Source organism: Phoca vitulina, unplaced genomic scaffold, assembly GCF_004348235.1.
Source record: "Phoca vitulina isolate PV1807 unplaced genomic scaffold, GSC_HSeal_1.0 scaffold48, whole genome shotgun sequence".
NCBI classification, from domain to species: domain Eukaryota; kingdom Metazoa; phylum Chordata; class Mammalia; order Carnivora; family Phocidae; genus Phoca; species Phoca vitulina.
In genome coordinates, this window is record NW_022589751.1 from 9,937,446 (window position 1) to 9,961,935 (window position 24,490).

The 24,490-nt window shown below is 55.5% G+C and overlaps 1 protein-coding gene across 1 annotated transcript in view; it reads right to left on the reverse strand.

Annotated features, from left to right (window-relative positions):
• Window positions 1-709: 709 nt before the first annotated feature.
• The window catches only part of RRP12 (ribosomal RNA processing 12 homolog), a 29,176-nt gene continuing 5,395 nt past the window's right edge, over window positions 710-24,490 (reverse strand). Inside the window, exons 5-34 of the mRNA XM_032432510.1 lie at window positions 24,305-24,410; window positions 23,983-24,099; window positions 22,737-22,875; window positions 22,504-22,631; window positions 21,522-21,620; window positions 20,763-20,854; window positions 18,549-18,660; window positions 18,216-18,313; window positions 16,874-16,988; window positions 15,496-15,638; window positions 15,170-15,291; window positions 14,172-14,236; window positions 13,919-14,081; window positions 13,330-13,484; window positions 13,013-13,080; window positions 12,364-12,457; window positions 11,618-11,776; window positions 11,400-11,480; window positions 11,071-11,176; window positions 10,738-10,845; window positions 10,069-10,226; window positions 8,605-8,696; window positions 8,303-8,467; window positions 8,009-8,181; window positions 7,652-7,789; window positions 5,359-5,408; window positions 3,780-3,852; window positions 2,246-2,313; window positions 1,869-1,951; window positions 710-1,517 (exon numbers count right to left, since the gene is read on the reverse strand). Of these exons, the coding sequence (XP_032288401.1) occupies window positions 1,415-1,517; window positions 1,869-1,951; window positions 2,246-2,313; window positions 3,780-3,852; window positions 5,359-5,408; window positions 7,652-7,789; window positions 8,009-8,181; window positions 8,303-8,467; window positions 8,605-8,696; window positions 10,069-10,226; window positions 10,738-10,845; window positions 11,071-11,176; window positions 11,400-11,480; window positions 11,618-11,776; window positions 12,364-12,457; window positions 13,013-13,080; window positions 13,330-13,484; window positions 13,919-14,081; window positions 14,172-14,236; window positions 15,170-15,291; window positions 15,496-15,638; window positions 16,874-16,988; window positions 18,216-18,313; window positions 18,549-18,660; window positions 20,763-20,854; window positions 21,522-21,620; window positions 22,504-22,631; window positions 22,737-22,875; window positions 23,983-24,099; window positions 24,305-24,410 (3,373 nt within the window). The 3' untranslated portion in view covers window positions 710-1,414. The remainder of the gene's footprint in view (window positions 1,518-1,868; window positions 1,952-2,245; window positions 2,314-3,779; window positions 3,853-5,358; window positions 5,409-7,651; window positions 7,790-8,008; window positions 8,182-8,302; window positions 8,468-8,604; window positions 8,697-10,068; window positions 10,227-10,737; window positions 10,846-11,070; window positions 11,177-11,399; window positions 11,481-11,617; window positions 11,777-12,363; window positions 12,458-13,012; window positions 13,081-13,329; window positions 13,485-13,918; window positions 14,082-14,171; window positions 14,237-15,169; window positions 15,292-15,495; window positions 15,639-16,873; window positions 16,989-18,215; window positions 18,314-18,548; window positions 18,661-20,762; window positions 20,855-21,521; window positions 21,621-22,503; window positions 22,632-22,736; window positions 22,876-23,982; window positions 24,100-24,304; window positions 24,411-24,490) is intronic.

A 24,490-nucleotide genomic window follows, 5' to 3' on the forward strand; every position in this document is an offset into this window, starting at 1 on the left:
CCGGTTAGACCACCTCTGCAAATCTCTACTAGCCGCCTCTTGTGACCACCTTCCTTCCTCTCCAAGCCCAGACTTTCCGTGAACAAGGCATGGAAAGAGCGCCACCGCTGTGTGAAGTGTGGTTCCTCTCCACTTCCTAGCCCCCAAATCACTAGGAGGAAATGCCCTCATTTAGGGGTGGATGGATCAAATCAAGACTGGAGCTCCCTTGGAGGATGAACAGAACTGTGCACAGGGCCTCCTGGGAGCATTATCAGAGCCAAGGGCGTGAAACCAGAAAGGAAACTAGTGAATGTGTGTGTGTGTGTGGGGGAGGTGTCTTATCTTAAAACGGGGAGAATTTGAGATGAGTAAAGATATGGATCAAATGCCAGGGGACAATTCCTCCTGCTGGGAATAGCCCCGGGGTTCCTTGCTTCTTGATGCCCATTGGGAAAGCACACACAGGGGTCCCCTGGCCGATAAAATGACCCCAGGGGCAATGGGAGGTCAGCACTATTCCCTTGGCTCCAGACCAACAAAGCTGGACAGTGAGAATCACGCTGCTCTTTGCACAACTTGCCTACCTGCCCAAGAAAAACAGGACATGATGATCAGGGAGGCGGGTGATCCAGCTGCACTCAGCGCTCCGAGGGGCTCAGTAAACACCTCAGTGAATCAGCGAACAAAGCTGCTGGGAGAAAGCTGTGCGCGGGGCAGCCTGGGGCAGCCAGCGCCGCAGCTCTAAGCAACTCTCAGCCACTCTACAGACCGGCCCCAGAGCACTCGCTGCCCCTCCTGCACCTCCGAATGTCGCCTTCTGACTGGGGCTGTCACGTGAAGCCAGGGAGACCTCCTGACACAGGTGGGTGTCCCTGGGCAAGTTCTAAGGCCCGACCCAGGGCTGCCTGCAGGGCCTTGGACCGGGTGCCGGGACTCGCCAAGAAGCGGTCAAGCTACCGTTGCCAATAGCTGGACACGGTTCTTGGCCCTGGAGGGGCAGGTGATAAAACACAGTGTTTCTAGGGATAGTGCATGGTGTGCATGTTTATTCTACATCTGGTCACAGCAAATCTTACACGCCCAGATCACAGCCAGGCTAAGTGTCACATAGCTACAGGCGGCTGGAAGAAATGGAAACTGCTCTGGTGCACATGGCCATCTGGGCAGAAAGCGCAGCAGCCTCACTGGCCTGCTTGGAGGCAGCGAGGCCACATTCCCATCTCTAGGCCCTAGGGACATCTCTGAAGGGTGATTCCAGTTTGGAGCTTCCAAAATCCTGGGTGCCTCTCTGGAAGCCAAGCCCTGTCCAACAAGTCATTCTGAGTCCACGCTGTGCCAGAACCTCGAGCATCTGCAACTGATGTCAAAGCAGCTTGGGAGCTGCAGAGGGACCTTAGACTGGATCACAGAGCAGCTCTGGGGCCCTGGGGCTTCAGGGCCGACGATCCTTTCTGCGGAGTTTGTGTCCCACCTGGGATCCCCGCTGGGCAGCTCTCACCAGGCCTTTGAACTGTCCCTGCAGCTTCACCTTCTTCCTGCAGGGAAAGGAACAGAAAGGTCATGTCTCCCTGAAGACAAGCAGTCCCCCTCGCCATAATGTTGAAAGATGGCCCCCCCAGCATTAGGAGGAATGGGGGGGAAAGGGTGCTGCCTGGCAGTGGGCAGCACGTGATCTGGGTAGACCAGCGCTCCCCTGCTTGAAAGAGCAGTTCAAGTCAACAACACTTGTGTGTACCAAGGATGTGAAGGTGCATGTTAAAAAGTAAAAATTAAAAAACCGGGAAACACTTGAGCCATTAAGTTGAGGCCCTCCCCTCTTTGGAGCACGGAGCTCCCCGGCCCCGCGCCCACCATCCCAGCCCAAGCCTGCGCGACCCCGCACGTACCTGCGGTTGAGCTTGGTTCTGTTGAGGGGGATGTAGGCATAGGGGTCGAGCCGACCTTTCTTCTTCACGTCACCCTTTGCTTTCTGCTCCGCCAAAGACACAGAATCAGCCAGAAGTGTAGGGTTGCACCTCCTCCCTGCTCTTGACTTAACAGGACCCATGTCCTCCCCTTCACTCTGTGCCTTGGTGGCACCAACGGGCTCCTGTAGCCCTGCAATGCCACCCAACAAAGGCATGGATGTCAGATGCTCACAAGTCCTCAGTGGGCCCCTCGCTATGGCCTGAGTCTGGCCCACAAGTGTGCCTCTCCAGAAGGGGGATGGGCACAGCTGCCCTCGTCCTTTCCCAGAGGTTCTGTCTCTACTCACAGCTCTTACCTTGGCCTTGTATTCGGCCCCAGGCGTAGCCTTCTTGGCCACAGGGCGGTGGATGCCAGAGCCTCCGGCTAGAGGGGGAACACAGAGGCCATGAATCAGGCAAAGCCAGGGCAGCTTCCTCCCAGGAGAAGGCAATGGGTACCTTCTCTCTGCAGAGCTGCCGGGGAGCAGACAAATCAAGGCTAGCGAACAGCTCTGTCCCCTACCAAGCAAGGACAAAGACCTTCCTCGAGAAGGGACTGTCCGGTGGCTTGATGGTTTAGACCAGTGGGCTCCTCAGGCTGACCTGAAGCTGCAGAGACCTACAAGTGACCTCTGAGAACATACACCTTCTCCACTAACATAAGCCACCCCCCAGTCTCCAAAGCTAAATCTGCTCTGTTTGTTTTAGGAGAAAGAACACAGGCTTTGAAGTCAGACAGACCCAGATTCAACTCCCTGTTGAACCACGACTGGCTGTAACCTCAGCAAGTCTCTGAATTTCTGGAGCTTTTAACCGCATCTGTAAAACGAGGTACTTTAGGCTTCAGCTCATTCGAGCTTCACACCAACACTGAGAGAGAAAGGCAGCTCTTGTCCCATTGTACAGACTTGAGAACTGCGGGTACAGAATCCCCGGTGCTTTCCAAGTCACTTGTCATGTCCAGTCTGGATTTTAACACACTCATGGGTGGAATCCTACAACGATGACTCAGGAGGACTCTCTAAGATGATCTGGATGAACCCCACTTTTTCTTTCACAGGTGAGAAGCTAGAAGCTCAGAGAGGCAGCAGGACTGGGCCAAGTCAGCCTCACAGCTGAGAGCAAGCAGTCCTGACCCTCCTCCACACTGTCTGGTTCCGCACCACACCCCCTCAGAGCAGAGGTGAACTGGGTAGTGAGGCCACAGAGGGAGAAGCCATGAGGCTCTCTAGCTGGGTTAGGATGCTGTAAGGCTCTGAGGACACACCTGCTCCTGGGGTTGGGGACTTTCTACAGAAGCCCCTGTCCCTCCAGACCCACAGCAGGGGCTCTGCTCCGGGGACTCGAGGCCAGGGGCTGCCCTCAGGGGAAGGAGGCAGAGGTGAGTAAGAGGCCTCCCCTGGCCCTGGGCAGCCACATTGGTATCTCTAGCAGCTGCTCTGGGGAAAGGAACAGCTTAGGGGACCAGAGACAAATGTGTAGGGGAACCCCCTGGGCAGGCCCAATATTGACCCTCCCAGCTGCCACCTTCCATACAGGCTAAGGTGGTCTCCCCAAACCCAGCCTGACTCAGGGCTGGACAAGAGAGGCAGACACCTCCCAGGAAAAGGGGTGTGCCACAAGCCTCATGGAAGGCCTAGGTGGGTGGGATAGAGATGGGGCTCAGGGGCTCCATGCATAGGTCTCCTGACCCTCAGGCCCCAACACTCTCAGCCCCTAGCTCAGTCTTGGGTGACATATCGGCCAATCTCTGTCAGTGCTGACTGACTGCAGTGGGGCCATGCACACTCCCCTGTCTAATGCAGGGGATAGGGAACACAGTGTCCCAAGAGAGGAGAGTGGAGGCCTCACCTTGGTACCGAGGGGGCATCTCCAGCTCCTCGTCATCAGCCTCCTTCTGATGCTTGAGCTTCTGGTGTTTCTTCTATAAAGTGGTGAGCAAAGTTCATTAACAAGGGAATATGATCATCCTCATTAATGTTCACAGTAAAAGCAAGCAACCTGTGTTAGCAGAAAAGGTTCCTTGCCAAGCACTCCACCCTCCACTTACAGATAAGAACACCAAGGCTCAGAGAGGGTAAGAACTGTCTAAGATCACACAGCTAGACAGCACAGAAGCAAGGTTCCAGCCCGGGCCCTGACTGCAATCTCATCTGGCTGCTTCACACAGAACTCCTGTCCCAGGGCTCCAAGTGCCTGTCTGGGCATCTTGACCTAAGCTCACGCTCCTGTTCAGAGGGGGCCTCCTACATCAGGGGTCTCTCAGACCCTCAGCTACCCTCGGACCCTGTAATTCTCTGGTCTCTTATGTCTGGTTTTCACCCAGGTCTCCAAACGGAATTCTGCATGGGTGCAATGCTCTGATAACAAGGTAGCGCCTTGGGCCCTGGTGGGAAGATGAACATTTGGCCAGGGACAGGGCATCTGTGAATATGATATTAACGAAAGCAGTAATCTGAGGAAAAGACCACCAGATACTATACTCGTGCGCTCGACATGTCCAATCTCCTCAAGCCAGCCCAATAATTCTACAAGATTTACAGGTGAGGAACTGAGTTTGAAAGGTCAGGCTGAAGCCAGAATGGGACCCCAGGACTGCATCTTCACTACTAATACGGTATCCCCTGCCTATCCCCCTGTCCCAAGGGGGACACCCAGGAAGGCTGGATGGACTGGCCACAGTCTGAGAGGACAGAGAGGGAAGACACTGCTCCAAAATGCCCCCAGAAGTGCTGTTTGCTGGGCTTGGGAAGGACAGTGAGGGGTTGGGCCCACATCACCCTCGCTGGTTCAGGTGGAGTAGGTGAGAGGCTGCACTCCATCCTGGGAGGTACCAAGGGGGTTAAATTCTTGGGCTCAGGAGACTGGAAGGCCAGGGTTCAAATCCCTGCTCTGCATCTAACAACCCTTGTGACCTTGGGCAGGCTATTTACTTTCTGTAAGCCACCTCTGGAAATGGGGATAAGAGTCTCCGTCACCTCTGAGGATTAGGTGAGGTGACGCGTGGGGCCCTTTGCACTTCTCAATGGTGGCTGCCTCTGCCCCATGCAGGAACCTGCCCCTTGGAACACACTGGCTAGCTGCTGACTTTGCAGTTCACACAGCCTGTGTCCTCGGTGGAGAGATAAAGGGCTATGCCTTTCTTCCTTCAGCTGGACAACTCAGCCCACACGGAAGCATCGGGTGCATCAGAGCCCCCCCTACGCCCCACAGAGCAGTCAGCCATTACACTGCGTCCTGTAACGCACACCACACCCTCTGGACTGCCCCCCTCCACACCACTGCAAGGCTCTCCTGTGCACTCGGGAAGCAGGGCAGGTGGGTATGTGCGTGGTGGCGGGGAGGGGAGAGTTACGGAAAGATGGCCGAGAAGCTGTCAGCCCAAGGCTTTGCCCTGAAGGCAGAGCCCCCCATCAAAGGAAGTACTCACACTCCTGACACCCATGTCTTCCATCAGGTCAGCCATCTCTTCATCCTCCCCTGGAACCAAAAGGAAGAAAGGCCTGTGAGCAGGCAGGGAGCACGTCTGTTTGCCCAAAGCCCACACACATTTCACCCTTCCTCCTCCTGGCTCTTCAGGCTGACAGAGCCAGCAACTCCAGCCCCAGAAAACCCGTGTCCTTCTGGGGGAGACAAGACCCCTGAACACCGACCGCCCCTTTATCTTTCCCATCCTAGGCCCCAGGGATGATGGCCCCTTAAGGAAGTGGTTAGCCCACTTCCGAGATAAACACAGCTTGTTTTGAGACCCTAAGAAAGCCCTGGGTTTCCTGGGGAGTCAGGCACGCCCCAGCCCCACAGATGTTTTCTGCTTTACTGGGAGGACAGCTTCGTTCTCCTACTTGAGAATCCCTTTTTTTTTTTTTTGCCCTCTATGTGCTGAGCGCTGTGAGGGAATGAGCGAAAGAAGTATGAACCAAGGAAATACACAGACAACCCAAGTAAAAATAGATAAAATGGACTATCGCAAAACTTTAGAACTTCCGTGTGTCAGGGGACACAACAGACTGAAAAAACACTCTACAGAATGAAGGAAAGAATGTGTTTTCAAATCATACAGGTGATATAGGGTTAACATGCAGACTATGTGAAGGCCTCCCACAACTCAACAACACAAAACAAACATCTCAGTTAAAACAAGCCGAGGGTTTGCGTAGACAAAGGGAACTCTGCTACATGCTCAGCACGGATGAACCCTGCACACACCACACTGACAGAAGTACGCCAGTCACACACAGAAAGACAGTGCCTCATTCCACTTACATGAGGCACCTAGATTCGGACTCAAGTTCAAATGATTAGAGAGAGATTCTGGAATGGTGACTGTCGGGCTGGGGTGGGGGCCAGGAGGAGCTGTTTAATGGGCAGAGAGTGTCAGTTTTGTAGCTGAAAAGGGTTGTGGAGATTGGTTGTAAGACAACGTGAACGTACTGAGCACCAGTCCACCGCATGCTCAAAAATGGTTTCACGTGGTAAGTTTTATATTACGTGTACTTTCCCACAATTTTCTAAAAAAGTTATCAGTTTAAAAGTATGAAATTGATGGGCTGGTGAGGGGGAGACACACTCAAGCGAAGTCAATCAACAAGCAAATAATGTCACAAGACAACCTGGGACGACGTGCCCCCTGCTGGGCGGTACCCAGGCTTTCCAGAAGCGCAGGGGGACGAGGCCAGAAGGCTGGGGCCACAGACAGGCCACATAAAAGCACTCAGGCTGGATCTTAAAGAGCGGGGAGGCAGAAGGAGAAGCGAGGGGTGTTCTCAGCACCAAGGATGTCTGGGAAAGAAGGGAGCAAGGAGACTGGACCGTAGAGAGCAGTGAGAGGGGACAGCAGCGGGACCGAATCCGGAACCAGTGTGGTCACTCTTCCACCAAACACAGACACAGCTGTTCTGGCTATCCACTTCATCTACAAACATCTCAAGTACGTATTGGCATGAGGCCCATTCTGGAGTGAGGAAATTAAGGCACAGAGAGCTTAGTGATTGTCCCTGGTCATGCAGCAGGTAAGCCGGGTGTAGGGGGCGCCATGAGAACGCTGGTTAGGAGTCTGCAGTGAGTCAAGGGCTCAGGGATCATGGCAGTGGGAACAAAAAAAAAAAGGAAGGCAGATAAATGTTAGAAGACAGGCTTTCTGATCCAACGGATGACACGGGGGAGGGGGAGCAGGAAAAGACTCCACAGGACTGAGACTTCCCACCAGGGTGGCTCCTGGACAACAGGGGACCATGCAGTCAGGAAAGGGACAGGCTCCAAGCCTGGGTCTTCCGACCTCTAAATGAGCTTCCAGGCCTCAGCCAAGTTTACGTTAACAAAAAACAACAACAACAACAACAAAAAACCCAAAACCAAAACAAGAAACAGAAAAAAAAAAAAGGAAGAGAAAAGAAAAAAATGGGAGAAGGAAAGCAGAACAGAACAGAGGCTGACAAAGTGCGTCACGCATACTTAAGAGGAAGTCGGGCATTTTGAAAGTTTTGTTTGAATTATATGTGTACTGTATAAATGGCTAGTTTGCAATAGAAAGATTTCTTAACGTGGTCAAAAAAGTTTGAGGAAGTCGCCTTAGCTCCAAGCTCCTTGTCTCTGCTGTTACCTACGCTCCCCCAGCAAGTGGGCACTGAATGAATGAGGGAATCAACAAGGAGGGAATGAATGAACAAGCGAGTACAACCCTGCCCAGGCCAGACTTGTGTCCCTAGAATGGGCAATGGTCCCACCTTTCGTGCCTTCCTCTTCCTCCATCTTGGCCGTGGCAGCATCGTCCTCCTCCTCCTCCCGGATGATGAGGCGGCCATCGGCGCTCACCTTGAAGCCATGGTCCTTCTTCTTGCCCCGGCCGGGCCCAGGCTGTGTGGCTGGTGTGGCAGAGTCGGGCAGTGAGGAGGTGGCCGATCAGTCCTAACCCACCCATAGCCTCATCCTGACCAACAAGACGGGTGCCTGCAGCACGATGATGTGGGTGTGTGGTGGCGAGGGGTGCCCGCTGGCCTCCGTGGAATTCACCCCTAACCCCTGAGCTCGGCACCAAGGCAAGCCTGTTTTCTGGACTCATGTGCCAGCCGCTTCTTGCTTACCTAGGACTCGCTGGGCCACCTTAGGGTCCAGGAAGTTGAGGGGCTCATCCCCGCCACCCTCCTTCAGCCACGCCTGGCTCCTCTGTCGGGCCAGCCTCCGACGCTCCTTGGCCTGGCTCCTTTCCTCCTCCTCCTCCTCCTCCTCCTCCGAGTCGGCCAAGATCTCCTCGATGCTAAGGACAGAGAAGTGGCACATCCCAGTGTTCCCAGGAGAGGCGGGGGCAGCTGAGCATGACCTGGGCAGGCTGCAGGCTGAGGGAGACCAGGTCCCCAGGACCCCACTATGGGTCTTACCTGTCGCCTTTGCCCTGGGCAGGCTCCTCTCCCTCCTCCTGCTGATCCTCTCCCATGGCAGCCTGGTTCAGAGCACGGTGCCGCTTGGCGCGGGCCTCGGCTTTCCGAATGTTTACCAGGACTTTGTGGTACCCCTCAGGCAGCAGCCCCTTCACCAGCTCAAACCTGCGGGGCAACGAGGGGCTGCTGAGGCATGCTGGCCACAGAGTGCTCTCCGGAAGTAGGAGCGTTCAGCCACAGGGGAGGGACTCGGACCCCCCCAACTCCTCCCTGGCCCTCCCCCCTCGGGCGGGTGCACAGACCCGAACTTGCGGATGAACTTGGTGAACAGGTTCCGAAGCTTCATGCGGAAGTGCCGCCGCATGTCGTCTGAAAGCTTCCCGATGGCCTCCATCTGCCGGGCAGAGCAGCGAGGGGTCAGGGGCGCCCTCCGCCCTGCCTGCCCTCCCACCGCACTGCAGACCAGGCACACGGCGAAGGGGCGAGGGCCACAGCAACCCTGCTCCTCGCCCACCCCTTGGTCCGACTGTGTTTCCACAACCTGGGCGGCTCTCTGCCTTCCCCCTAAGCCTCCTCTGTGACAATCCACGACTACCCTTCCGAGATTGCAGCTTCAGAGTCTTCTGAACAGTGTCTGGCATCTCACCTGCGTTACCTCACTGAATCCTTACAACAACCCCATGAGGCAGATCAATCATGACCCCCAGTTTACAGACGAGGAAACTGAGGCACAGAGAGTTAAGTGGCTGCTCCATGACCAGGGGCAGCAGTCAGCCCAGGTCTCTCTGATGCCATGGCCCACGCTATGCCCCAACACCACCAGGCTTCTCTGGGTTCCACACATCCCTCCTACCACCCTGCGTTCATCTCGGGCTGGACTATTCTCACACCTTCGTCGGGCTGGGCTGGGACCCATGAATGGGTGGCAGATCTCACTCTCTGCAGTGTCTCCAGACAGGGCTGGGGGCACAGGGCCCCAGCGATCCTTTGAAAGGCTTTTATAAATTCTCAGCACCCCATGACAGACCACTGCTTTAGCCCTTCTCATCCCTGGTCCCCAGTGAGGCGGCTTGGGAGGGTAGGGGCAGGCTACCTTGACCCCCACCTGCCCTTTCTTGCCTTGACCCAAGGCCCGATACGAAGACAAGAGGCAAGAGGGACCTGGAGGTCTGATGTGACCTTGCCCAGCTGGAAGGGAAACACTGAGGCAGTGGAGGTAGGGGCGGGACAGACCCAGCTGAGGGGCCGGGACCCAACCCGAGGGGGCTCTGTGGGCCCTTCTGCAGCCAGCAGGGCTGTCCAGAGGAGCTTCCTTGAACCCAGAAGGTCAACATGCAAGTGGGGAAAAGGAAAGCAAGATGAGGGGCCCCGCTGGGGGAGAGTCCTGAGGGTCAGTTCTGAGCTTTGCGTTCTGGTCCCAGGGCCCCTCTCACTAGCACTGTGACCTGGGGAAATCTCTGGCCTCAGTTTCTCCATCTGTAAAACAAAGGTGGCCCTGCCTACTGGCCTTTGGCCTGCAGAGCGCTTGCTTCTGTGGAGGGGGAGGGGGCGGGTCACAAGAGGTGACCTGGCACCACGCACCCTCCTCACTCCCACCGGGTACGTGTTACCCTACTGGTCCTTTCCAGGGCTCCTGCATGACCTGTTCCATGAGATAGTGCACAGCTAAACACATGTTTGGGACTTGCTGGCCTCGCACTCACTGGGTCCATGCCAGCAGGCCAGAGGCCAGGCTGCCGCCCACTGAGGGGAAAGGGGGCACTTACCACCAGCGGCACGTGCTTGGCCAGGTGCGCCACGTCCATGACAACTCCCACCACCTTGATGAAGCCCAGGGCCGACTTGACCACGTCACGGGTGCGGGAAGCCAAGAGCAAGCACACATTCTCCAGCAGCTGCTCTACCGTGCTGGTCCCCATGAGACCTGTGGGGGACCAGAGGGCCACTGTCAGAGACACCCGGGACCCCATCCAGACCCAAGATCCCTGTCAGGTCACATGAGGTGGAACTAACATTTGGGGGACTTCTGTGTGCCCAGCATGGTCCTAGTCACTCCCCATAGAGTACAGCCAACCTGTGAGCAAGTCCTGTTTTTCTCCCCCATATTAGGGGTAAGAAATTGAAGTTCTAAGAGGTCCATAAACTTGCTCAAGGTGTCCCACGGTTGGTAAGAGGCAGAACCAGGACTAACATCTGGGTACGGCACCTGACCTCTGATCCACTCTGACAGTGGGCCACGAGGCAGCTGCAGGTGGGCAGGAAAGATGACATGGGCAGCAGAGGGGACAAGAGGCAGCCAGGCTTGGTTCTGGCTCTTTCTCCTCCCTCGAGGAAGGAAGGTGGTAGCTACCCTATTCTGGTAATGACCTTATCCTGACCTTCTGGCATTTTCCTACCCTGAGGGCTCCCCAGGCTTTCAAGGATGCAACATTCACCTTTAAACTCAAACAGGAGGTGGGTCAGGGCCAGGATGCTGCAGCTGACCATGGTCACGGCGCCCACGAGGCCAGGGTAGATCAGGACAAGGTAGCGCTGCAGGGCCTCTGGGAGGGTAAGACGAGGATAGTCACCCGAGGCCAGAGCCCCTCTGCCCCTGTGCCCTGGGCTCCCCAGGGAAGGGGACTCCCAGCCAGAGAGGAGCAACCTGCCCAGCTCCAGAGCCAGGCAGCTCCTCCCACCTCTTCTCTTTGGCCAGTGGTTTGGAGGGGTGCCTCCCCAAGGCCTGTGAGCAGAGCATCTACCCCAGCCCCGTGTCACCCACACCTCACCTTCCTGGTTTGGGCCAAACCGAAGGAAAGCATGGCCCATCTCCACCAGCAGGGCAAAAGCATTCTTCCGAGCACCCACCGACACCTCCTTGGTACACAGGATCACCTGCCCGGACAACCCCTTGAACACGTGCTCCGGAGCTGGCCACCATGGGATTGGTTGGTGGCCTGAGGCAGAAGGGGGCAGGAGGGGCACCCACGCTCCCAGGCAGAGAACTGAGTCACCCCTAACCCCCATACTGCTCTCTCCTGATCCTGACAGGTCCTCAGAAGCCACACTCCAAGGAACCCCTCAAAACACACATACACCCCCCTCCTACACCCCTCACCTCTGGGACGAGGGCAGTGATGAACTCCTCATGCTCAGCTGACAGCTTCTTCACGATATGTATGAGGCACTTCAAACGGGGCTGCAGGGCAGGGGGGAATGACGGTTAGGACCCCTCAATGCCACCTGTGCCCCTCGAGTCCCCGGTCTCCAGGGTGGTCCTCCCCTGGTGTCGCCCATCCTCCTGCAGGCAGAGCGTGGCTGCTTTGGAGGCCTCACCCTCTTGGCAGGTGAGGAAGTGCTCCGCAACGAGTCCAGCAGGGTCGTCTTCAGGTCATCCAGGTGGCTCTGCACGAAGCGGGCCCCGGGGCCCTGGGGGCTGGCACACACCTCCTCCAGCACCCGGTAGGCCTTCTTCTGTACTCCGTGGGCCTTGCTCTGGGAGGGGGCATATGGTCAGGGTTGGGTGAGGAAGGGGACTCCGGGGCCCCCCATCCATCCATCCACCCGCCCCCCACCACTGTCCAACAAGAGTCACAGAACAGCCACCATTAACTGTGACCAGCACTGGGGGCGGGATTCGGGACCAGGACCTGCCTCTGGAGCTCAAGAGGTCTGAGAGGGCCGGCGGAGCATGGACGGGGGTGGGATGGGGGGGGTGGTGTTAACTCCGTGCCGGGCAGGGGATGCTGCAGGGAGAGAGGCCACCCCAGCCTCCACTCCACTCCACTCACCGGCTTCAGGTGACGTTCATCCAGCAGCGTGAACGTGCAGTGCCTGGCACACACCAAGGCCTGTGTGCCCGCTCACCTTTCTGGCTGGAGCACTGCCCTCTCCCCTTCTTTGCCTAACTCCTTGCCATCGCAAAGGAGCTCTGTTACTCCCCCTAGAGCAACTCTCTTGAGGTTAGCTGACCCCGCCCCGGACTTCCGTGTCCGCCCGAATGGTCCAGACAAGAAGCCTTTCCAAGGAGTCCCCTTTTCCCCCAGATGTGGTCACGTGGGACTCCAGCCTGCACGGCTCACCTCGAGGTAGGGCCGGATGGTGGAGTACAGCTTGCTGATGGCAGCTTCATCTGCGTGAGGAGCCAAGGCAACAACCAGGTCCAACACAGACAATCTGCTCAGGGCAAGAGACCAAGGATGGGCTTAGGGGGGCTGGAGAAGGGCACAGATTATCAGTGCCTTTCTATCTACTGGGTACAGAGGTGGGAGAAGTCGGGGTGAGGAGGACCAGGGGCCCTGAAGGAGCCTGTGAACAACAATCACAGCTTGTACCCAATTTCGCCATAAGGAAGTAGGTGTGGTTCCAGGGGCTTTATGTACATTCAAGCCTTCGGTCCTCACAACAACTCTGTTGCAAGTCTATTATCGTGCAGAATTTCACAGATGAGGACACAGATGGCATGGAGCAGGTAAGTAACTTGTCCAAGGTCACACAGCTCGTAACTAGTAGAGCTGGGATTTGAGCCTGGGCGGTGTATCGCCAGGGTCCACGTCCTTCCTAGCAGGCGCTAATGCTTCTCCAGGAAGGAGCCCGTCAGGCTTCACCGTAGAGCTGGGACATTCACTATCTCAAGATTTTCCTAAATAATTCCAGAGAGAAGCCACAGGGCTTCTGTTCGGCACACCCTCTGGCTCCCTGGGCTGCCCCAGCTCGAGCAGGGCATTTTACCTGGTGAAGTCAGAGCTAGCAGAGTCCAGCACCTTCTCACTGGCTTTTTCCAGGAAGCTGTTCACCAACTGGCATCCCCAAGGGGATGAAAAGGAGGGAGTTGGTGAAGAGAGAAACACAGAGCAGGAGCAGGTCACAGAACTGCACCCCCCCCCCCAACCTCCTTTAGAAGCCTCGACCCAGCTGCTGCTGGTATCTGGTGCCCTGTCCCCGGGGTGGCAGAGCCCAAGTGAGCCCGGGCAGGTGGGGACCTTGCCGACACGCGCAACCCAACAGTCACTCACCCGACAGTGCTCTCCCTCCCCCCACCAGCTCACCTGAGGCTCTGTAATGGTCAGGTAGGTTTTGACAGTTTCCAGCACAGCCCGGCGAGGGGCTGGGGTGTCTCCGGCTCCAACAGGCTGCCCGTATAAGTTGAAGAGGATTGGCAGAAAGTTCTTGGCAAAACGGCTCACCTCCACACGGTCAGCCTCTGGCAGGAGGACCAAAGTTTGCATAAGAGGGCAGGAGTCAACCCCACCTCAAAGGCTGTTAGGGCTGCAGCCCAGAGGCATCCTTTTGGAGGACAGGACCTGGAGCCCACGGATTTGGGGCTTCTTTGGGACAAGAGGTGTCCCCATGCTCTATGCTCCTCCACAGCTCTGTCCTGTGGGTCAGCCGAGAGCCACACACATGATGAAGCCCTTAACACTGACTGGACAACACCCAGCAGCTGTCAGCACAGTGGGGGTAAAGAGAGAAAAGGGGCAGCTTACTGTCCTTACTAACTCCTGGGGTCCCCAGCAGAAGCCCCAGGTCCTTGCAAAGCATTAGCTACGGCTCAGGCAGTGAGGCACAGCAGGCCAGGAGACCTGGGCCATCACAACCGTCCCCCTCCTCGCCCCCGGCCCCAGAGCCCACACATACCTGCCTCGCAGCCCTTGGTGATGAGGGTTCGCAGGGCTTGGCACACAGTGACCCTCAGGTCTGCACGCTCACTGATGGCCGTGCCCAGCGTCCGCGCCAGCCCTTTGAAGGAGGCGGCCACGTCTGTGGGCCTCGTGCAGAACCCAGGCAGGAGGGTCCAGATCTGCAGAGGGGTGATGGTCAAGGAGAGTGATGCCCAGCAACTCAGGCCCCTGCGCCATCCAACGCACGTCCCCCTCAGCTGATCCCCTACCTGCCACTGGAGCGTATCGTAGATCTTGGACTCCACTGTCCTGCCCGCCTGCGCCAGATCCATTGCTGTGTGTGACACAAGGACATGGTGGGACCCCGGGTACCCTTCAGGCCAGCAGGCCTCATTTTTACCAAAACCAAAAGCCCAATAATGAGGACAGGAATGTGGGTGATTCCTCCCTCCCCACAAATTGAAACATAATACTTGTTCATTCTAAAAAAATTTAAAAGATCTACACAGAATGGGCAGTGGATATCCCCTCATAATCTTACTCCCCCAGGGATAGCCACGACCTCCTCTGACTCCTTTACGTTTCTTTAAACACACACACACACTTTTAAAAATAGAAACAGGACCGTACTATACAAACATTGTTCCGGAACCTGGTTTTACTTGACAGTAAGGTTTCTAAGTGGTAGGCTGTGTGCTGTGCACGTATGTGACCTACTGCATTTACCACTCACACAGCAATTATCGCTGAGTCCACTGATGAGGAGCAGACCCAGAGGAGTTGAATCAACTTGCTCAGTCACCCACCTGTGGTGTGGCTCAGCTGAGATCGGAATCTAATTCATTCAACTTGCCATCTCCTAAACATGCCCGTTCCCGCGTAAGGTTTCCCTCTCTTCACAAAGACCGCACCGTGGCCCACAATGGGGCTTTATCATTAACTAAGTTCACCAGAACCCTACTGAGGAACACGTAGGTTGGGTCAGATTTTTTACTAGGAACAGCTCTGCATATATATAAATCGCTGTGTACTTGTCTCATTATCTCCTTAGCAGGAGAGGAGGCCACTGTTGGCCTGCCACAGGGCAGGGTTCTGCAAAGGGGAGATGCCTGGCCGTGCCTCTAAGCAAAGGGAGGGACAGCCCCCCTGAGGAAGGCCTTCAAGCCCTGGCCGGCCACCTGCCTGGCAGAGGGACAGGGCCCAATGTCCTAGGAGCCCTTCCTGACCCCTTCCAGCCAAAGCTTCAGGATTAAGGCGGGGCCCATACCTTTGCTCTTCAGGGTGGTAGCCAGGGGTAAGAAATAGGTGGTGAAGAAACCAAGTCGCGCTTCCCGGACGTGGTCCCGGATGACAGGCAGCAGCCAGCTCCGTGGGAAATCCAGATTCTCCCTGGGAGAGGCAGGCGAGGCCCGGTGAGCGGGCAGCATGCCCAGCAGCACACGGCCTGCTGCTCAAGCCCTGCTGGGGCCTTTCCCGCTGACCTCCACGCGACACACACAGACTGCACCCCAAAGAGTGAACGCCCTGCTGCAGGAGAACAAGCTGGCTGACTGCCCTGGGGCTCTTAAGGAAGCCAGCCAGAATCGCACTTACTCAGAGCCATCAATTTCCAAAGGCACAGCCTCTAAAACCACCTCGGGTCCCATGCTGGCCACTGCAGCCCCCACAGCCTGATCCAGAGCTGCCGTGTGAGGGAAATGGGGGGACAGGCGCAGGTCACACAGGGACTGGAGGCACTGGAGCAAAAAGACACGAGACAATACATCAAGGCATGCTCACAGAGCAGGCACCCAGAGCTGAGTCTGGGCCAAATTCTCGAAGAAGATGAGGTCAGGAGCACGGGCCCACGTTAAGCTCTAGGTCAGAGATCACAAACCAGTAACCAAATTTTTTTTTAAATATTTTATTTATTTATTTGACAGAGAGAGACACAGCGAGAGAGGGAACACAAGCAGGGAGAGTGGGAGAGGGAGAAGCAGGCTCCCCGCCAAGCAGGGAGCCCGATGAGGGGCCCGATCCCAGGACCCTGGGACCACGACCTGAGCCGAAGGCAGATGCCTAACGACTGAGCCACCCAGGCACCCCCCGATAACCAAATTTAACCTACTGAGAAGTCTCACCTCTCTCCAATGCCCCCAAGAATTTAAAAAATTCTGTATTTATTAGTAACATGTAAAAATCAGATTTCACATACAAACATAGATTTCTAGTTTGTCTTGAAAAATGGGACTCTGGCAAAGGGAAAAGACACAGCCACGTGTGACAATTAGCAAATTAGCAGACGCTGAGGAGTGGATGCCCCTCAAGACAGAGCTGTGCCCTCTGGCCCACTACAGCCCCCCAGCCCCCCAGCCCCCCAGGGCCTCACTTGTAGGAAGCCAAGTTCATCAATCTAACCTACTAGGGGCCAGGTTTCTTGAGGAAGCCCTTGCCATCCCAGGGTGGCTCCTTTCTTCCAACCAGCAATGGTGGAAGTCAGCGAAGGTCCCATGAGCCTGGGAGCTGCTGATGAGGGGTCTGGGCCCTGCCTCCCTAGCTGGGGAGGATCCCAAGGGGATCCCTGATCCTTAAATGGTTTACTCTGGGCTATAGTAATCTCTCTGGGACCTAAGACTGCTTAAAACACCATAATCCCTTGTTACAGGAAATTCAGAGAATTAAAAACAAAAGATAGGGGGTAGGGGTAAGGGAGAGTCACACTGGTTCCCTATTCAAAGCCATCCACTCCAGCCAGGACTAGTGAGCAGTTACTGGCTGAGGGGCCAGGGGAGGTCCCACCCCTTTCTGTTTCTCCCATGTCAGCTCAGACACCTTCCTGGAGACACAGTGCTGGGCACCTGCTGTGGGAGCCATCAGGGGTATAACGTGGGGTAAAATGCAGAAGTAACAGACAGGTGACCACTCTGGGAGCCCACAGTCCAGCAGCCCAATCACCACCTCCTGCCTTGGCCCCAGCAGCTCCCCAGCTCACCTTCTTCATCACAGGATGGGCCTGCCTCCCACAGACCTGGAAGAAGACACACAGCAGCTGCAACACGGAGCTCCATGCTGCGTGGAATTTGTACGTCAGGCCTTCCTCCACTGCCCTGCCATGGGAACAGACAGTCAGGGCCAAGTTCACGCTCACCTGGGCCCCCATCAGGAAGTCAGCGGCTGGCACCATGAGCTACAGACCACCAGCTGGCCAGTATGTGTGGAGCCCCAGGAAAGGCCAAGGGGGAGAACTAGCATTTATGATGTAACCCCTGTGCTGAGTTTCACTGATGTAATCCTACTGCTTAAGGAGAACTCTGTGAGGTACGTTGTTTCCTCCATCTTAACTGAGGCTCAGGGAGACGAAATAACCTGCCAGGGTCACTCTGCTAGTGGCCATACTGGGCCCCCAAAGCCCATGCTCGGTCACTGTCTCATGCTTTCCCAGTCCGACCCAGGATGGGATGCCCAGGTAGAGCAGGTGGTCTGGGCCGAGTGGGGAGAGGGGCACCAGGCTGGCTCTATCTCCCAGCCTCCTGGAAATGTGAGGCAAGACTGGCCAATAGAAGTCAATGCGGGGAAATGCGTGAGCTAGAGGTGGCTCTATTTCTGAGTTTTCCTGAAACTTCACCACAGATGTATCCACAGGCAACAGGTCCATTTCCTCACAAGGAGCAGTACCCAAAGCACCACACCTTGGAGCTGAGCACACATGCCCAGAGGAGACACCAAGCATGCTAGCTCCTTTCCCGGGACCACTGCAGTGTCTGTGGTGCTCTGAGCTCCTCACTGGCTGCAGGGAGGGCGAGGACGGGTCAGTGGCCATGTCTGCCATGTGGACGGCTCCTCTTGCAGGTGTGGAGAGCAGCACAGCACGTGAACAAGAGCGGGCTCTGCTGTCAGGCTGCCACTTCCTAGTGGGGTGACCTCAACCTGCCCATCTGCAAAGTGGGGGTCAGTACATATCTCCTAGAACCACAAAGACTACTAGCAGTTTTTATTCACTGAGTGCTTAACTCCGTGCCAGATACAGTTCTGAGAACTTTACACACGCTCCCTCATTCAATCCTCACGTCCATCAGTAACCTTCAACTGATGAGGACCCCACGGTATTTGACATGGAAGACATGGGGGAACCTGCCCCAGATGACCGGCTCGGAATCCATACTCATGAGCACCACACGAATGCACCTGGAATGTGGCCAGTGCTCGAATCAACAGCAGCTGCTCTGGCACTGCGCACATGCCCACAGTAAGTGACAAGTGGAACACCTGTCATTACAAGGAACTTCCTAGAAGGTACACCTTATTCCCTCCTAAGGCGGATGCTCTGTTCTCACCTGAACATCTTGGAGATATACTGGGCAGGGCCGGAGGCTGAAGAGGTCACGGAGCCAATGCTGGCCATGTGGGGAGCGACACATTCCTTCAGGAGCTCCTACAAAAAAGAGGCCACAGCTGTCTGGGCCTAAAGCAGCCTCCCAACACTACTCAGCCCTTCTAGCAAAAGTGACTGCTTTTGGACACTTCTAGGAAGCCTATCCTCATCCCAAGAACCTCCTCCCCAGGATGCAGCTGGAGGTCTGGGGTGAGCTCCAGGAGAGACAGGGCAGCCAGTAGAACCCTCTGCACTCTCTGCTTCCCCCCTAAAGCTGGGGCTGGGGCTGGGGTACCTGAAGGCTCTGAGTGGCAGCTGTTACCACCTGCGAGTGAGAGGAGAGGAGGCAGGTGGTCGCGGCTCCAAAAAATCGAGGGAGGTGACCCAGCCCCAGGTCCCGCTGCAGTCTGTGAAGACAAAAGGCTTCTGTGGGGCCTGGTCCTGGGCCTCAGGGACCCATGTGGTCCAGGTCCAGTGACAGTCACTGATCTGCAGGGTTCTACAGGGCCCTTCTAATGGGCAATTTTAAAAAGTGCTGTCATTCAAGTTAATAGCCACACGTGGTAAAAAATTCAAGTAGGTCTTCAGAATATAAAATAAAGAGTATGCTTTCTTTATCACACCTTTCTCCCAGACTGACCTTCAGATGCACTTTCCGGAGGAAATCAAGGTTAAGTTTTTCAAATACTCTTCCAGAAGGTGTTACACATGTATAAACGTAGAAAGTAACGTATGCTAACGTCTATGTAACACTTTTCATATGCCAAGCACTGATCTGATATACATTCGTTCATTTAAACCTTGTGACAACCGAGATTAAGTCCTAGGACCATTCCCATTTATTATAAGTGAGGAACCTGAGGCACAGAAATGTCAAGTAACTTGCCCAAGGCCATGTCGCAAATGGGAGGGAGGAGTCAGGATTCACACTGGTAGTCTCGCTCCAGAGCACACAGAGTCACACCATCCATGCCGTTCTCAATACGTTTTGGGGGTCTTTCTGTGTCAGCATGTACCTCTCTACTTCTGTAACTTCTAAATGGCTGCATAATATCTCACTGTATATTGACCAGTCCTCTCCTCGGACACATTTAGGTTGTGTTTGGTTTCTAGGTTTTTTTGCTGTTACCTATAGCATTACAACAAACAGCCTGGGACATATATCATGGCACAATTGTGGGAGGCTTGCTGGTAGGATTAATCCTGAGATGTGGAGGGGGTGCCTGGGTGGCTCAGTCAATTGAGTGTCTGACCTTGGCTCAGGTCATGATCCCAGGGTCCTGGGATCGAACCCCTGCTCAGTGGAGAGTCTGCTTCTCTCCCTCTCCCTCTGCCCCTCCCCCGTGCGCTCTCTCTCTCTAATAAATAAAATCTTAAAAAAAAAAAAAAGAATCCTGAAAAGTAGAATAAGGTTATTTTGCCATTTTCTGGCACCTCCAGGTAAAAGATGGATAGTGCAGATCAAGGATGTGGGCCCAGGGGCGCCTGGGTGGCTCAGTCATTAGGCGTCTGTCTTTGGCTCAGGTCATGATCCCAGGGTCCTGGGATCGAGCCCCACGTCGGGCTCCCTGCTTGGCGGGAAGCCTGCTTCTCCCTCTCCCACTCCCCCTGCTTGTGTTCCCTCTCTCGCTCTGTCTCTGTCAAATAAATAAATAAAATCTTAAAAAAAAAAAAAAAAAAAAAGGATGTGGGCCCAGCAGACGTGGGCTGGAGACCTGCTTTGCTCCTTAGCAGTGGCAAGACTAGCTACCGCACAGTACTTCCGTTTCTGGCTCACGAAAAAGGCTAGAACCTTCCTCCCGGGGTGGCTATGATGAATGACATGAACATTGATGGAAAGCACTCGGCACGAGGCCTGAATGAGCAGGCCGACAGGAGCCCTTCAGCAGAGGGGAGGGCTGACACAGTGTGGTGGGCCCCAGGGCCCTTAGAGACCCTTAGAGACCCTCACTCCAGGCAAAACGCAAGTCACCAACTGATACACTTATTTTCTTCTCAGCCTTATTCTGGAAAAGTGGAATCATCAAGTGGCTACTATGAAGTGGCCAAGCTCACATGTGAGTGTTCTGACAGACACAGAGCAGACACTGGGCTTGCAGGACTGTGAACCCCAGAGGAGGGGACTGTTAACCCAGGTGGGGAGAGGGGTGAAGCCACAGAAAGTGCATAAGATTGTCTGAGAAGGAAACCAACCGCACAGGAATCAGTCAGGGGGTGACAAGACTCAGGAGAGAACCCAGACCCTACCCCCAGGGTCCCAGCGTGGTGCACTTAGCCCACCTGCTCTCCTTAGAGCTTGCTGGTTAACTGCTCTGGCGGGAAAGCACCAGCCGTGGCTGACACAGGCCACACTATCCTGCCCTGTGCCTCGGAACCAGAGCTGGTCTACAGCACACTTGACAAGGAGACACCGCCATCCGTCTCCAGCTTTCGGCTCGCGTCCCTCCCATCTGCACCGCAGAGCAGGTGGCCTGCTGGAGGCCCTAGGACAACTCTCCACCACACCTACCGGACCAGGTTGATGTGGGCTTTCTCCATGACCTTAAGCCAGGCCAGCAGGGGTTGTAAGTCATTCTCGCTGGGAACATAATCATATAAGGCCTAGAGGTGGGACAGGGAATAAGCAGGGGACTGAGCGAGTGCATCTTCTGTGGCGTAATGACAATGACCCCATCCCCTCCCCGAACACCAGCATGTCCCAGTGACAGACCTGCACACGTGGCCCAGGAACTCCCAGGCCCCTTGCTCTTCCCAGGTCCTATCTTTCCCTGTTCCATGAAACCCTCCCAATTCTGCTCCTATGGGGTCAGAGTCTCTAGAAGCAGTTGAGTAAAACTTGGGTCACACAACCCTTTGGATCTCACAAAAGCCACAGAGCCTTTCTCGGGAAAAATGTACATGGGCACACATACGCACGTTCTGCAAATGATTTGGGGGATGTTTATGTCCCCTTCCCCAAATCCATCCAGGGATCCCTAAATTTGAGAGCCTCTGCTCAAGGTATAGGTTATAGCATGAGACCATGCTGAAATAGTGTATTAAGTTAACTAAGTGAAGAGTTGGAGGCCCCATCTCCTGTGGACACTGATGTGGTTTTGGTGGCCAGTCTCCTAGCTGCCTGCTTCCTGTCTGCTTGACTACTAGCCTCCTCCACTGGGCCAGTCCAGTAAGCCCACTGAAGCTCACTCTGTAGACAAGTAACAGGCCCCCTGCACCCTAGCACCCCCATACCCCTCCACCACCATACCCTTCCACCTTCAGGCCTCACCGTGATGATCTGGGCGTTGAGCTCCGCTGACAGGGTACCCAGGCTGGGCTTGGCGTGGAAGAGGCTGTGGAAGGCCTGCATGGCACAGGCTGTCACCAACTGGAGAGGACACGTAGGCTTAGTGGGGGACCACAAAGCCCATGGCTGCCCCGGGCTCCTCAACCTCCGACTCCAGCCAGTGGGCTGGGGAGAGACCCAGGCCCCTGACCTCAAGCATGTCCCCCACACCCAGACACTCAGAGGACTGTTACTTTACGAAGGCTTGGCAGCTACTGAAAAATTTTTAAATGATTTAAACAAAGATAACAGAGGAACATGAGCAAAACATTTTTAACGGAATGGGCTATAAAAGCAGGCTGTAAGTGGTGGGCAGGCTATAATTATGGCTGTATTTTCACAGGTTTTTATCTATGTTTATCTAAAAAAATGTCTGAAAGGATACACAGCAAATTGTTCTGAATGGGCTTTTCCTTCTAAACGATGATCATGTTACTTACATAATAGACACTTTAAAATACACACATACAGAAATACTACAAGAGGATATACAAAGATTAACAGAATTATGCTAGCATGACAGAAATGGAGGGAGGATCGTTTTAGGTATTAAAGCCGCTGTACCAATTAGTTAGTAAATAAGCGAAAGAAGGGAAAAAAGGCAAGAAAAGCAAGCAAGAAAGAAGGAAAACAGACCCATGCCTGCAGCTGAAACATAACTCAAGCAGGGAGAGGGCTGGTGCCTCGACCTGATCCCTGAGGCCAGCTCCCAAAAGGACCGGGACCCTGAAGACAGCCTGGTCTATCCGACACCAAGAATGGCTGGCGTCCTTGGTCGTAGGCAAGAGCAGGGTTGGGATGGGGAGACCCCAGGCCCTGCTTCTGGCCTGACCAGCAAGTTCCCAAGCATCAGCACCATGGGCCTGGGGTCTGAAGTTCAGCCCCCGACCCCGGCACGCTCCTCTGGCTCCCAGGCTGAGCTCACCACGTGGCTCAAGGTCATGACCCTGAGGAGAGTCTCGCTGCAGCTCTTCACCAGGCCTTCCGGGAAGCAGGGCAGCAGGTCCTTCAGCAGCGTCAGCATGTGCAGTGTGGTGGTGGCCTCCTTGGAGCCTGGCAGACACGACATAGCTGAGCCTCCAGCCCACCCTCTGCACTGAGCCCCATCCCAGGCTGGCCTCGGCCCCCACCCACCCTGCCGACGACCTGGTTCCCCACCTCCAGACTTCTCAATCTCCTGGATGCAGAACTTGGCAGTGGAAATGGCAGCAGGATGATGGGCAGGGGCTTTTTCACCAAACATGAACTCACTGCCCTTGAGGACCGAGCATACTCCATGCTGGGCAGCCTTCCGGATCTGAGGGGCAAGGAGAGGGGGGCCGGGCCCAGGTCAGCATACGCCCAGCCGCACCGACGGCATGCCTCCTCCACGGCCGAAGCTGGACCCAGGCCTGCCCGTGTGCAGACTCCTGAGATGCGCAGTAAGACAAAGCTCAGCTCCGACCCCTGCTCTCCCGCTAACTCCCCGAATGGCCTCGAGCAAGCCAACCACTTCATCTCTGAGCTGCAGTGTCCTCCTCTTTACTCCAGGGGTAAAGATATCAAGTGTGACCAAGCCAGGCACTGTCCTTGGGGCTGGCAGTCTGGCAGCGACCAGAGCAAACAACTCACACTCTTCTTGGCAGGCAGAAAACACACACACGTACACCGGAAGGTAAAAGTACTTTGCAGACAAGACAGCAAGGGTTGTTACTTTTTACACAGTGGTCAGGCAAGTGTCACTCCAGTGAAGTGACATTGCAGCAGAGACCTGAGGAAAGTGCGGGACAGGCCTCGTGAATACACAGGGAGGGAGGCATGACCCTACCTGGGGAAGTGCGCTGAGCACCCTGAATGACCGTGGACTGTTGCTACTGCGGCTATTACGCGCTCTCTGCCCTACATTCTAGGAGGAAATGGGGTGGCTGGCCACCATTCGCTGCGTGCCTGCTCTCAGCCGGGAACAGCGCCAGCCTGTGAGGGACGCTGGAGTCACCCCACACCCTTGCAGCGAGGTTGGTATTACCAGCCCTACTCTGCCGCTAGGAAACCGAGGCCTGGAGAGCTTAAGTAACCTGCCCAAGCTCACAGCACGAGCGGTGAATGCAGTATCCAACTGAGGTCCATGCGACTCCAAAGCCCCACTCTGCCCCTTCCTGCCACTGTAGCTAAACTTGTCACTGACCAATGAGGCAGCAGGGACTCAGGAGGGCCTGACAGTGAACACCCCTTCTGTAGGATGAGGAGCTGCCTCTCACCTTCTAGGACTAAGCAAAGAAGGTGTCAGAGGCAAAAAGTAAACCTCGGGGCAAGAGCCCAGGCCTCAGGGCAACCTCTCCTACTCCCCCTACTCAGACAGACCAGCCCTAGCCCACTTATTAGAACGGCTGCCCCCCCCCATATTCTGGGGGCCCAGCAGCCTCACCTTGGGCTTCGGGTGCACCGTGAAGCTCAGCAGCCCATGGTACACCTGTAGGGTCACGGGGTAGCTCCAGGCCTCCAGGTCCTGCTTCCGCAGAAGGGTGGCCAGGCAGGAGAGGACCTTGAAGACAAAGTCAGAGTCTCTCAGCTTCACCTGCTTCAGCCAGGTGGGAAAAGAGCCCAGGTTCTCACCAATTCCAGAAAATCGCACGGGGATCCATCTGAGGTCCACATAGTGCCTATACCCCTCCCGGGGAGTATCCAAGCTCCAGCCAAATCTGCGGGGCTCTGGAAGACGGCGGAGGGGAACAGACCGAGACACTAACCCATCGGAGGGCAGAGGTGGAGCCGCTGCTGGTCTGGGCTGACATGATGTCCATGAAGGCTTTGGAGGTATCAGAAAACTTCTTAATGAGCACAGGGCTGGGCACGCTGTGCGGGGAGAAGAGACACGGTCAGGACCCCAGGGGGCCTCCTAGCGCAGTTGGAGCAGGCCCAGCGCCGGTCTGAAG